Raw genomic sequence first — 15,130 nt, forward strand, 5'->3', positions numbered from 1 at the left:
TGCTTGAGGCCATAAAGGGATTTCTTAAGTCGACAAACAAGGCTGGAGTCTGTTTGTATGAAGCCAATGGGTTGTTCCATATAGATTTCTTCCCGCAAGTCCCCATGCAAGAAGGCAGATTTAACATCCATCTGATGGACTTCCCATTTTAAAGAGGCAGCAAGGGAAAGAACAAGGTGGATAGAGTTCATTTTGGCAACAGGGGAGAAGGTTTCAGTGTAGTCAATGCCTTCAACCTGTGAAAAGCCCTTAGCAACGAGACGAGCTTTATGTTTATCAACTTTCCCATCTGGTCCATACTTGGTTCTGTAAACCCATTTACATCTAACAAGTTTGCGTCCCTTTGGTAGAGGAACAAGATCCCATGTATCATTTGTCATCAATGAATGATATTCTTCATTCATAGCTGCTTCCCAATGTGGATGGCCTGAAGCTTCTGCAAAAGTGTCAGGATCATGATTTACTGGAGCTTGAGCCAGTAAAGAAGAGGCTCTTTCAAACTGAGAACGTGTACGTCGCTGATCTGTAGGATCACCGGCAAGATCACCTGCTGCATCCCGAGTAGCACGGACCCATCTTGGAAGTTGAGGATCCTGAGAAGGTGGGGGAGGATTATCATCCTCACTTTCATCATCTGAAGAAGAAATGTTTTCAAAAGTAGAAGAGATAGGAAGAGGTGGCACATCCGCCGGACTAGGCTCGCAGGCCGATTTATTTTCATCAAATTTTACATCTCTTCTAATGATAACATTTTTGGACTTAAATGGAATAAGTCTATAACCTTTTACATCTTCAGAATATCCAACAAAAGTACATTTCTCACTCTTAGGTTCTAAAGCTTTATGCTTTTCATCTGGAATATGGGCCCATGCTTCACTTCCAAACACACGAAAGTGACTTACATTTGGTTTAATGGAACTCCAAGCTTCTTTTGGAGTGATATTCTCTAGAACCTTAGTAGGAGTGCGATTGATTATATAATTTGCACAATTAATTGCTTCGGCCCAAAAACTAAGACTGAGTCCTTTAGATTGCAGCATACAATTAGCCATTTCCTTTAAGGTGCGATTTTTCCTTTCAACTACACCATTTTGTTGTGGAGTGTATGGAACAGTATGTTGCATTTGAATTCCATTTTCGGTGCAAAAGTTGATGAATGTGTTTTTAACATATTCTCCACCATTATCAGTTCTTAGCTTAAGAATTTGATGTCCAGATTGTTTTTCAACAAAGGCTTTGAAGGCCAAAAAAGTGTTAAATACTTCGCTCTTGAGTTTTAAGAAGTATACCCAAGTGCGTCTGGAGAAATCATCAATGAAAGTTAAGAAGTACTTGCAGCCAGAGAATGAAGCAACAGGAAGAGGACCACATAAATCACTGTGCACAAGCTGTAAAGGGGCTGAGGCGTGCCAAGAGGCACGTTTGTCAAAACTGTCCCGATGATGTTTTCCAAGTACACATCCGGAACAAACACCATCTCTGTAAGATACCATAGGAAGACCTGTCACCATATTTTCTTTACATAGATGCTGAAGGGAGCGATAGTTTAAGTGACCAAATCGCTCATGCCAAAGTTTGCTCACTTCATCATTATGAGCAACAAATACTGAGGGAAGATTTGATGACCCAAAGTTGTGAAACTTATACAACCTTTTGGAATCATCAGCAAGACCAGTAGCGAGAATCTGTTTGGGATCTTTTAGATCCTTGATTACAACATCATGAGGTGAAAATTCAACAATTTTACCTTCACCTGAATGAGTTATCTGATAGACAGATAGAAGGTTGCAGGATAAGGTTGGAACACATAATACATCATTAAACTGAACATTGTCTAGATGAACAGTTCCAGTCCCTACAACATTAAGAGATCTATCATCACCAATATATATATTTTTGGTGTTACAATCTTTTAAAGAAGACATGGCTTGGTTTTTGGCCATGTGATAAGAGGCTCCAGAATCAATGAGCCACTCATGAGAATGAGAAGAAGAAGAAGATACATTTGATGCATAACCAGACTGAGATGATTGACAACGACATGCAGAAAGTGCCATTCCGGAAGTTGAAGTTGAAGTAGGCTCCACATGGATGTTATGTTTCTTCATTGCGGCTTCCAAGGCTTCCATCTTCTTAAAGCATTTAGATTCTAAGTGGCCATCTCGATTACAAAAGTTACAATGTCTATCAGTCTTCTTCCATTTGTTTTTATTGGTCTTATCATTTTGCTGAAATGATCTTTCATTTTGAGGCTGAGATGGTTTAGGACCATTCTTTGGAGGATATGACTTCTTAGGATTCTTTGAATTTGGTTGCTGCTGGGCGGCTAACGCTTTCGCGGAAGAGTTTCCAAGATTAAGAAGACCAAGGTGTAAGAGTTTTTCTTGTTCTCTTATTAAGGAATCACAAAAGGAGTCAAAGGAAGGGGCCTTGTAGTCTTTTCCTTGACAAATGAAAGCTTCCCTTGTAGAATGGAAAGTGGAAACAAATACAGAGTAGGCTGATCCCAACTTAGTAAGGATGGAATAAATAAGGTTACCATATTCTTTCTTAACTTTAACACCTTCCAAGAGATATCTAAGGGTCTTGAATTTGGACAAGAAATCTTCAATGCAAGAAAAATTATTAGGATACAAAGTAAGCAACTCATTTTCAAGTTGATGGGCTCTAATTTCATTTTTAATCCCAAAAACTTTAGCGAGTTTTTCTAATGCTTCATGAGGAGTCTCAAGTTCTGCAATGTGGAATCTAAGATCAGGAGAAATAGACATCCCTATCAAACCACGTGCTTGATCTTGTCTATTTTCCCATTTTGCAGCCTTGTCTTCATCTTTTGGTTTCTTCTCTTGGTCTGTGGCTATTCTGAAGAGACCTTTACTTCTAAGTAAATCTTCCATGTAGGCTACCCATTGGAAGTAGTTAGTGTTGTCAAGAATGACTTGGCATGGACTTTCCATTTTTAAAAAAAACTGAAGCTGAAGATGCTGAAAGTAAGTGTTCCAATGGATAGATCTCGAAAAAATAGGTGGTTTTAAAAAAAAAAACGGCTCTGAAAAAGGCTTCCGGATGAAGAAGTTATGGCTTTTTGAAAAAAAATTGTTGACGTTGCTGGCAAAGTGCGCGAATGTGCGGGAATGAAAAAAAATCCGCCCCCACAAAATGGAGACTTGAACCCAAGACCTCTACTCTCTTAAAATAGCTTTGAACCAATTGATCTATACAAAAAATTTGAGAGAGAGAGAGAGAGGGGGGGGCCTTGGTTTGCGTGATTGCCTTGAGAAAGCTCTTTTTTCCCTACAAAACACAAAACACAAAACCCAACACGAATATGCAAAGAAAAACGAACCTTGCGGCGCGAAGTTAGCTTTAGCCAAAAAACTAGAAATTTTTAAAAAAATCTCAAAGTTAGCTTTAGCCGAAAAACTAAATATTTTTCTCAATGTTTCTGATTTTCCGAGATCACACTAAAGTGCAGGGAAAAGAGCATACACATGAGAAAAATCCTTCCTTTCTGTTTCTGATTTGCCCAGATCGCACAGAGTCGCGGGGCAAAGAGCATACGCAGAAATGAAAGGTATAGATCCGGTTAAAAAAAAGGCTAAATAAACTGAGACCGAAATAAGCAGAGAGAAAATAACAGTAAACTGCAAAAAACACTGTATACCTCCCGATCTGAAAAATGACGCAGCTAGGGCTACCGGAAACCTTTTCGCGTGAAACGAAAGGGGTTCCTCACTGGAACAGATGCTCCGAACGCAACAGAGCAGTCCTCTCGGCCCGAAAGAAGTCAGAAACAGCAGATCTAGGAAACGACAGCCGCATGCAGTTCTACCGGCTTCAGATTTGGATCACCAACGGACGCGGCCCTCAAATCGCTCTGATACCATGTAGGAATTTACATGGTAAGTTCCTCAGAAAGAATACCAAAAGGACACCGCTCACAACCAGATCACAGATCAATACACCAGTATTTTTGACGTGGTTAAAACCCTCAAAGTGCAAGGAGGGAAACAGTCCAATTTTTGACGTGGTTAAAACCCTCAAAGTGCAAGGAGGGAAACAGTCCATGACCTGTCCCAACGTGGGTACTACAGGCAATTTATTAATGAAAGAATGAAAATTTACATAAGCTTCTCTCATGCACGGATTACCCGAACAATGACCCTCCATGCGCTTTAAATAGAACTCATGGACCAATCGGGTGTCAAGCCACGGATCAAGTGTCGGTAATACCGAGGTGAGAGTGAACCGTCAGATCACTACATATCGTGACCGTCGGATTGTAAGTTACAAAATGTACAACGGTAAAGAAACACACTTTACCTAACTCTAACCTAACTCTATACTAGACCAAGTTGAACTTAACTATATCCTATGTGTCGGAATATCCTAACAATTTGAAGCATCAACCGATGTTTTTTTGGGGGAAAAGCTTTTCCGCTTAAGTGTTGCACTTTTTTTTTTTTCATTTTCTACACATAGAAACCTTTCCAACGACACAAGAATCACTTCAATCGAAGTCCATATGGGAAAGTTATGCCACTAAGACACTGACCTTCCTGTTTTTAGCACCATAATTCGAGAGGATGCCACATTATCCCTCATTGTTCATGGAATCGGGGCAAGCCACATGATTATGATGAAGAAGACTCTAGAAGAATCCATATTGTAACTTTGGTTAAGAGTTGAGGTAATCAAACCTTACCACTAGTAGGGTATCGAGCTGTGTTATAATCGGGCCACTAGGAGGAAAAGGGGTTTCATTCTTTTAAGTAAATTTGTTCCATAGTTGAGCAAAAATACTCGAGAAAGATAGGAGATAGAGCACACAAAGAGGATTTGTGCACTGTAGTAGCCCACAAGCCACAAGGCATATTTATTTGTACTTGCAACCATTTTTTATTCAAAGAAAGAGAGTAGAGTGACCTCACCTTCATTATTTGCTATTCTTTGGATAATCTTAATTTGCATGCATACACTATTAATAGTAATTTATATATTTATTTCTAGAAATTGAAAGGGAAGTAAAACCATAATACCATAGTTTTAAAACTTAGACTTAGACTCGGAACCCAATGAGGGTCAACTCCGACTTGGATTCCGACTTGGTATTGACTCAGACTGGTTGATTCCAATGACTCGGTCTTTGTAAAAAGTACGTTAAATATATAATTTTAATGAAAAATCATATTTGTGCATTGTAGTAGCCCATGAGCCAGAAGGCATATTTATTTGTACTTGCAACCATTTTTTATTCAAAGAAAGAGAGTAGAGCGACCTCACCTTCATTATTTGCTATTCTTTGGATAATCTTAATTTGCATGAATACACAATTAATAGTAATTTATAGATTTATTTCCAGAAATCGAAAGGGAACTAAAACCATAATACCATAGTTTTAAAACTTAGACTCAGACTCGGAACCCACTGAGGGTCAACTCCGACTCGGATTTCAACTCGGTATCGACTCAGATTGGTTGATTCCAATGACTCAGTCTTTGTAAAAAGTACGTTAAATATTTAATTTTAATGAAAAATCATATTTTTAAAGATTTTCATTCATGTTTCCAAACTAAATGTTGAAAAATGTGTAACTAGGTTTGGTCTTCATAAATACGAAATGTACTTTTGATTCTTGTAATTTGTAAAATGAAAGAGAAAAATTATTATTTTTTTGGAGCATGGGTTTCATGCTCAGGGTCTTTTATTTTATAGGTCAAGCACCCATTGAGTGCTTCTAGGGTTTGTCCTAGGTTAAGAAGTCAAAAGAGTAATTGTCATAAGTTTAAGATCCCTTCGGGCACATTGTAACTTGTAAAGAAAATCATTTTTGTCCTTAAAAGTGTCAAAATGCCCTCCAAGATCAAGTTGGCTTGGCAGCTAGCATGTCGGCCTAATTTGAGGAGCCACCTCCACCTTTGAGAAGCCTATATAAAGGAGGAAACTCGACCTCCTTGGAGCACATTCACCTCTCACTCATTCAAGTGAAGGAAAAGGGGAAGAAGGCAACGAAGAAGGAAGAGGACGAGGAAAACTTGGTTTTGGGCTATTTCTCTCTCACACGTGCGAGGGAAGGCTAGGGTTTTTGCAGCAGATCTAAGGTTTTCCTCTACATGTTCGATCTTGAAGAAAAGAGGGCAAGAAGGTCAAGTGAAGGTCACAGGAAGCCATCCACAAGCTCTAGAAGTCAGAGAAAGCCAAAGGAAGGTCTAAAGAAATCTAGAGGCTAAAAGAAGCTCACACGTGTGGCAACAACAATTGTAGGAGGGCCAAAAATTTCAGGTTTGTAGTGGAGGCCGAAATTCTGCAGCTAGAGGTCGAAGTTGTGCTACTAGAAGAGATTTGATTGGGTTTGACTTGGACAAGGAAAGCACATCATCTAGAAAGGTTGGACTTGGTCTTGGAGGGTATTGGTCTTGGTCTAAAGTTCTTGAAATTCGTCAATTGAAGAATCTACAAGGAAGAGAAGAGATTTACAAGCTTTCCTCTCAAGTGGAGAGGTTTTGGCCATGGCTTGTAGCCTATATTCTGTGTTCTTGTTCTTCTTGTTTTGGTAGTTGTTTAATGATACACAAACATAATAATAATAAGTGAAGTTAATAAGTAAGATAAGTAAAAAGACATCACAAGCAATTATCAAAGAAAGAGAAATCACTCTAATCATTGCCCTTCAGATTTCTCAACACTAAAAGCATTAGAATAATAAAGAGAAGACAACACTTGATCAAAGCATGCTCATGAATATATATAGATCAAAGAGTGCACTGTCCAATACATGTAATAGATATAGATCAGAACAAAAAAATATAACCAATGCTGCTCCAAAAACTAAATCCTCAATGATGCTGCAAAGGTTGCCCAAGGACCTCCTCAATGTTGCTCTAAAAACCAACTCAAACTGCTCACAAACTTCTCACTAATGCTCACATAAATGCAATGAAATAGTTGTGAGTAAATATGAGGGGGTTGGTCACCTTATAGGCGTGGGAGAAGGGTAGAGTGGCGAGGAAATAGTTTAAACAAAAAAAAATTGATTTCAAGTCCGCCCAACCCGCGGTCCATTACTGAACCGGTCAAATCGGTGACCAACTCTGGCATTTCGTTAATGAACCAGTGACCGAACCGGATAATTGACCTAGTCGGCCTAGGCAGGGGTATGGCTCGGTCAACCAGACTGATTCAGAGTCAGACCGACCTAGTGTTAAAACTATGCATAATACTGTAGATTACAGACTTTTAATTATAGTTTATCAGAGTTGTTGTGACAAACTGTCTAGTGGAATATCCACGGAAGTTTACATATCAATAAAAAATGATACTTCTAATTGAAAGTTCTAGTACATAAAGCTCTTGACTAGGGTTCTTTTCTCCTTTTCAATGAGACTATGCAATCTCTCTTTGAATTTGATTGCATATTCAAGAGACAACCATTTTTGACCAAAAATACTCAGAATTTTTTTCCTGAAAAGATAGAATTAGAAGCCTTTTACAAAGTTTGGCTTTACATCATCTTTTATTTCAACAAAATTTTCTCTTTTAGAGTTGAATATTTCATTGATTCTTTAGAGGGCTTTGATAGGTCTCTGAAAGACCATTCTATTCTACGATGTATGTTTTTTCTTTGGTTGTGTATAATGGCCATAATTTGCATTTTAATGATTGTATATCCTGTCATCCTATATAATTCAGTTTTTATAGGATGTATATCTAGAAAACAAAGACGAATCTTGAAAAAGAAAGACTTTTGGTGTTACTCTAATTCTACATTCCAACACAACTGAAATAACTAAATTTTGTTAGATAATGAAAAAAAAAATCTTGACTTTACTATTCGTCTCTCCAAAGGTGATGAATTTGACCTTTACTAATGTTTGCTTCTTGGATTGCATGCATTTCCAATGCTGGTTCTCTTCTTCTTTGTAACTCTTCTTCAGTAACCCTATCATGGTCACATGTCCATCTCTTTCCCATTGCGGCATCATCACCATTGCCACTACTAGCTCATTACATAGAATGACACATATCATGGATCACTACCATGAGGAGTTATTTCATTTTCAGCACATATAACCAGTTACCACATATAAAGGCTGATATTGGATGTATAGCCTCATCTATAAAGGTTGATTTTGGAATCTTGGATGTATAGCCTCATTTATAAAGGCTAATTTTGGGTTTTCAGTCAAGTAATCATCTATGGGAATTAATATAGACATGGTTTCCTTCTAAAAATGTCCTTTGTGTATCAGTATTTTTTTCTTGTGATATATCAGTGGGGTTCACATTTCTAGGCATTTCTGTTCTGGAAACTTCTTGAGATTTCCACATTTCATGCAACTTAGATTGATATATAGAAAGGGTACAGTGTACTTGGAACCAAAAACATTATCTTTCTCGCTACATGGACAAAAAACAACAACAGTATTGCCATAGAACCAAGAACGAAGATGGAGATATTTGTATTTCATTAGTAAAAGATGGCGGTGAGACAAGGCACTAAACCACTAGATTTCTGTCTGATTTGGTTAGTTTGTTTGAAGTAGAGAGCAAAAGCATATGCAGATCACAGTTGGAGACACTCCAAACTTGCTGAAAATGCTCAAAAAATTGAGAGCGAAAGCCAAAATAATTGTACTGCCTTAATCTCAGAAAAACGTAAGGCAATTTAGACAAATGAGGGGTGTTCGTAGCTGGAAAAAGTGCTTCAGATGCATTTGAGTGATTCACTGAGCTAGAAATGTGCAGAAACTCCAGAAAGAAAATAGAAAGGCTTTGTCACATGCAATGACACAATCATAATCTCGATCAACAATAGCGGTGAATCCTTATAGTAATGGTATATCCACACAGGTCAAACACTTTAAGCGAAACTCTCACAGACAGAAATCGAATATCAGTATGGTACTGCTTTCTTGGTTAAATCCTCAAAAAGGGAAACAGTCGTGCCCCCCAGCCAACCTGGTCATTTGATGCAATTGCTTAATGCTTAAAATAATAGTTCACTTGAATGTCTGTGACAATCGATCATTGACAATTTAAGAATGGCCTTCCTTGCTCTTTAATTTGATTTCATGGACCAAGCGGGTGTTAATCAAGTATTGTTGATATCGAGGAGATGTCTTAACCCTCTGCTCGCTCATGCAGGACATGATTGCGCTTTTTGAATTAGTAAATTACAGAACCACACTAAAGAAACAGAATAAAAGCACAGTTTGACCTAACATTACATTAGACCATTGTTTCCCTTTTAATTTCACTACTTTAAATATATTTCAGATACCTTGTGCACTACCGAGTCATATGTTTTGAACATGTATGCGTAATGTAGTATCATATATTCTTTTTTTGATCTGTAGAATATGCTATCTAGTAACATAGGAAGTCAGAGTGCTATTACAACTCTTACACAAGGAATTTGTGATTATATTGTGTAAAATATAACAGGTTTTTAAGAACTGCTTTGCAGCAAGTTGTTTTGTTGTTTCAACAATGCATACTAGTTGTAACTTATTTCATTATTCTGTTGAGGACACTAAGGAGAATTTCATATTGGGATATTGAGACCATGTTGAACCTTGTAGGTATATGTGATAGACTGTACTTTTTATTGACATCAAAAGGTAATCTCAGAAACAGTGTTTCAGTATTGTAATTTGTAATCACATTTACGGTAACCAGCTCAACACCCTTGGACAGCTGTTGGTCCTTTCAACAGTGATCTGCTATTGGTCCTTTTGTAATGTGGAATTGCTGTATTTATTATTGTAAAAATTGATATTTCTGCATAGTAGCACAATAAATTTCTTACATGTATTATATCTTTCATATGTCTCAACTTGCGAAATATGTTTTCTGCAGGGTGCCTCATTTTCAGAGGTTATAAGTAGAACAGATATATTTGAGGGCAGCATCATACGCATGACAAGGAGGTTAGATGAGTTTCTGAATCAGGTGAAATAACTTCTCCAACTTTATATGAATGTGTGCATACATGTCTTTCTTTAAGCATCATGCATGGCCAGTTTCTTTATTTACGGATTATTTGTTGCTGTGATCATTGTGGTTTCTTGGCAAAGAAGGGAATGTAAAAGTTACCTATCTTGGAGTAAATATGCATTATAATGTAGATCAGTAACTACTACATTTTTAGTCCAGATCTAAAATTTTCAATATTCCTAACCATTTTGAGGTTTAACCAAGAAAACCTCTAATTAGATAACACACTCTTAGTATTCTTCTAACATAGGTATCATATCCAACAATGGTCATGAGCAACATATGGTGTCCACTTTGTGATGGTATTCGTGAGCTTTCTTACCAACAACTGTAAAATAGTGGAAGAACATATTTTTAATTACCTGTAGTAACCCTTTCTTGGTTTGGAAAGGTCAACTTAGCATTAAAGTGTGACAGAATAACTCATATTATGTGTACATGAGTTAATGCAGCCAAGTATGATGTAGTACGTTCACGGGATATGGTAAATGGAACAAAATATGGGTTGAAGAGTGGTGAAAATACTAGCCCTACTTTATGTGAATGTGTGCATATATATCTCTCTTTAAGTATCCTGCATGACCAACTACTCTATTCCTAGTTTATTTATTATTGTAAATATTGTGGTTTCTTGGAAAATAAGGGAGTGTGAAAGTTACCCATGGTGAAGTAAATATACTTTAGAATGTCTATCAGTAAGTATAACATTTGTAGTCCAGCTTTAAAATGTTCATCCAAAAAAATTTGAATCCTCGATAACTGTAACAAACAAAGTTTGTATACTCAGAAGTTAAATACTCCAGAAGACTTGGAATATGAAGATCTCCATTGAAGATACCAGAATATATATTAAAATGTATGAACGAGAATGATGTTACAAATGAGAGTGAGGGTCTAGTTATATATTCTAGGCAGGTACCCTTTCTCGTATGGTCATGTCCTTAGAGACATGCCTCTCTATTATTAACTACTAGTTAATTAGTCATTATATATGTTTATTATTATTTACATTTGTATTATTTTTATATAAATTATATTCATAACATTGCCTTCCTCTTTAAGAAGCTTCGTCCTCAAAGCCTATTGCTGATAAGGCGTATCAGCTGTTTCCTTGACTTTTGTATCTTTCGTCGCTCTTCAAATTGTCATCTTTGTTGATACATGATGATAGGATCTTCTAAGTGATAAACAAAAATTTCACATTGAGAAATGATCTGATTGTCCTGAATCAATCTCTTGTGGAGTTTTTCGGTTACTAGAAACTTGTGATGAATTGTTATCATCCGATTGAATTGTGTACACTTCAATATTCTTCGGAACATAAGTTTGTGGTTTATGCTCTGAGTGATACAAATATGCAGACTGATTGAGTTTTCTGCTCTTGTGATTCAGATGTCGATAAAGAGTTTTTGTGTTTTGATTTTCCTTTATCATGTGTGTGGTAATATTCTGATTTACTTTAGGTATTGGTGTTGTTGAATTTGTTACAAAATCCTCACTTGGAATTTTCATTGTCTGAATTGCAACATTTGGGTGTGTTTTCTTTCAACTGGCTTGCCTTCTTCTTGAGTTGTGATATTCACTGGATCAATAATTGCTCCTCTTTTTTCAACTTGGATAGTTACGTTTGAAGACTTAGACATGTTTTTCGTGTTGATTACTCCTAGTTTGTCTTTCAATGAGTTGTCATTTTTAAGTTTCTTAATTTGCGTCAATAATTTCTTGTTGTGGTCCTTGAGGTGAGTAACTTCTTCATTTTTGTCAGTGGTGATTTTGTCAACTTCCCCTTGCTTATTTTGTAATACTTTTTTACCTTATTGAAAAATTACTTTTGAAATATCTTGTATGTCTTCTGGTGTTACTGGATTTGGCTTCAATGTAATATCTTGTAATGCTATTTTTTTCTTTTTGTATGAAAACGTTAAATTGTTTTTTTTTTTTTTTTTGGTATTTAAGATGGACCCTAGAGTTTCCATCCAGGGTGAACCCAATATAATGTCGCCTTGATTGTTCCATAGGGTTTGAACTACGAATTGTGATATGAATGTATGATCTCCAATGTTTAATTGTAAATTGGTTGTCATATTTTTTGTTGTCAAAACAATCTAATTTTTCGATTACATTTGACTTCGAAATCATTAATTGGTTTTTGATTGTAGGGTTTATATAATTTTTATCTTCGACAGGTGAGATAGCAATAGTAACACCTTTCCCTGCAATAGACCCTTTAATTCTAAATATCACTGAAGCATAATTACATGAGGTTTTCAGAAATCTTCCTTCATTTCAAAATTAGAATCCGTTCTTTTTTCTTATTGGTTGATTCTATTTTGTTTGTTGAGATGGACTTAGGGTTTTAAAGGTAACTCTTTCGAATTTTTACAATAAAATATTACTTCTCTTTTCTTTTTTTAAATAACCTTTTTGTCGGAAATACTGAGAAGGGGGTGTTGGGGGGGTGATAATCAATATTTCTTTTCGATTGTTATTTTTACCAGTTAGATCACTTTATTTAGAATGCAAAATGAACAATGAGAATAAATGCTTTTATTAATTTATTCTTTATAGTAAATCAAGTACAATATATGTAGGGCTCCAACCTTAGATGAAGACACCGATTTTAAATCTCCCGGTCTCCAACCTGTGTTTGCCAAGCACCGACTTGGACTTCCAATGCTCCAACCTTGTGAATTTTGAGGCACCAACCCTATATTTGGTTCAGGCTCTGACTTGGTTTCTTGAGGACTCTGATCGTCTAGGGCTCCAACCCACGACGTCAATTCATCAAGATAAGTTTAATAGTTCTTGAAGGCTCCCAATATTTTCCGCAACCAACTCTAACAATAACTTTCACCTTCAACAATGCCCTTGATCGCCAAAGGATTTAGCTCATCAATGACAGCTTTGTCTTCTCAGAAGGTGTCTCTACAACTCTCCATGTTTACCCAAACAAAACTTCTTCAAGGTCACCTCATGATGGCTTCAATGCATCATGGTATTCAATGATCTCCACAAATCTTCAATATGTTGCTTCACAAAGTTCTCCATCTCTGCCCTATTCTGTTCTCAAGAGAAGACTTCAACAAGCTCTATTTGTCCAATCCCAATAAATCAACACTTTGACCACGACAACTATGGCAACTTCGACCATGACAACTACAGTTGCTGCGACAACTTTGACCACGGTAGCTTCAACCACGGCAACTACAACACCTTCAACTACGGTAGCTACGACCACGATAACTACGACAACTTCAACTATGGCAACTATGAAAGCTTCAACCATGGCAACTACGACAACTTCAACAATGGCAACTACGACAACTTTGACCACGACAACTATGACAACTTCTCTACTCCTAGCTCGAACCTGTGGGAGGCTATGTAACCCAAGAATAATTCCACAAACTTGTCTTCCTTGCTTTTCTAGGCTGCAACTGCTTCTTTACCTCTTGTTTTATCCCACCGAAAAATCTGAGCTTTAATGGACGATTTAGGTTTATATTTATAGTGGTTTTTCCATATTTTGAAGTGACACATCTCTTTGCCAAGGGTTATGAGCCTATTCAAGTCAGCATGGATAGTTTGACAATTTTTGACATATGCTAATTTCAAAAATTTATTTCTCTTCAACAGTAAGGAATTAGGAGGCAAGTGAGTACTCATTGGAAAGCTTATGACCTCCTCTTTAAGTTGATATAGTATGATCTCTAATGATGGAAGTTTAGTTTTTCTTTCATCATATGCATATTTTTTCATAACAGCCCTATTAAAGAATTTCTTTTATGGAATTAGAGCATTAAGTGGATTATAATTTTTTCACTATTTTGACATGCTAGTGCATGTGATCTTCGTGCATTAGGAATTAGGAGGCAAGTGAGTACTCATTGGAAAGCTTATGACCTCCTCCAAAAATTGATTTCTCTTCAACGTTAAGGAATTAGGAGGCAAGTGAGTACTCATTGGAAAGCTTATGACCTCCTCTTCTCTAATGTTGGAAGTTTAGTTTTTCTTTCATCATGTGCATATTTTTTCATAACAGCCCTATTAAAGAATTTCTTTTATGGAATTAGAGCATTAAGTGGATTATAATTTTTTCACTATTTTGACATGCTAGTGCATGTGATCTTCGTGCATTAGGAATTAGGAGGCAAGTGAGTACTCATTGGAAAGCTTATGACCTCCTCTAAGCTGATATAATATTCCCTTCAAGATATGACCTCTAATGATGGAAATTTAATTTTTCTTTCATCATATGCATATTTTTTCATAACAACCCTATTAAAGAATTTCTTTCATGGAATTAGAGCATCAAGTGGATTAGATTTTTTTCACTATTTTGATATGCTAGTGCATGTGATCTTCATGCATTAGGATTGCATACAAGGACTAGGGTTTCTTTGACATATTCATACATCTAGGGTAGATGAGGGCTTCATCAATGGGAATTAGGAGCATCATTCAACAAGGCTAGGGTGCCTTTTCAATATGTCTTCATGGGCATTTTCAACAAGGTAACTTATTTCTTAGGGCATGTCCAACAAAGCTTGGGCCATGCATATAAGGGCAAGTTATTGGCTTGCCATCATTAATGGCCGACATGGCCAGCTTCAATAATGCAAACATGATGTCATAATGACATCATTGCTAGCGCTTCGTTATGGCAAGTGCATATAGAATTTCCTTAATATACACATGCACCAAGGGTCTAGTCAAGTAGTTAGGGTTTAGGTCTCCTAGGGTTCCACAATATCTAGGGTTTGTTTCAACAATTCAACTATGACGCCATCAATGACAACTTTATTCAACACTTTCGAAACTTGTTATTCCTTCAAAAAATCCTTTTTTTTTATAATTAACTTTAATATTTCATTATTTTTTTTTGAAAATCTTTGACTTTAAATCGAAACTTTTTTATAATAATACCTTTTAAACTAAACTTATATTTTTATAATATAAGTTTGTCTTTTTAATGGTCTAAACTCACGGGAAAAAAAGTCACATCCTGTAATATAGAGTTTTGACTTTGCTTGTACACCCTTATGCATGAAAATTCTATTCCATTGAAAAAATTAAACCATGGAGTAGTGAAACTTATCAATTATTCAGCCGATAGTTCTTGATGTAGTTGTAC

General features: G+C 36.5%; 1 protein-coding gene across 2 annotated transcripts in view; it reads left to right on the top strand.

The window, feature by feature from the left end:
- The window catches only part of HEN2 (RNA helicase, ATP-dependent, SK12/DOB1 protein), a 211,615-nt gene that overhangs the window by 162,455 nt on the left and 34,030 nt on the right, over positions 1–15,130 (top strand). Inside the window, exons 15-16 of one of the 2 annotated variants that reach the window (XR_016258077.1) lie at positions 9,679–9,728; positions 9,859–9,951. Coding sequence is in view for 1 of the 2 variants with exons in the window: in XM_089419971.1 (XP_089276097.1) it covers positions 9,859–9,951 (93 nt within the window). In the remaining variant the exon portion in view is untranslated. The remainder of the gene's footprint in view (positions 1–9,678; positions 9,729–9,858; positions 9,952–15,130) is intronic. The other variant, XM_089419971.1, reaches the window with a different exon arrangement.

This window comes from Pinus tabuliformis, chromosome 4_1, assembly GCF_031772625.1.
Source record: "Pinus tabuliformis cultivar Carrire ecotype Pingquan chromosome 4_1, CPIR1, whole genome shotgun sequence".
NCBI classification, from domain to species: domain Eukaryota; kingdom Viridiplantae; phylum Streptophyta; class Pinopsida; order Pinales; family Pinaceae; genus Pinus; species Pinus tabuliformis.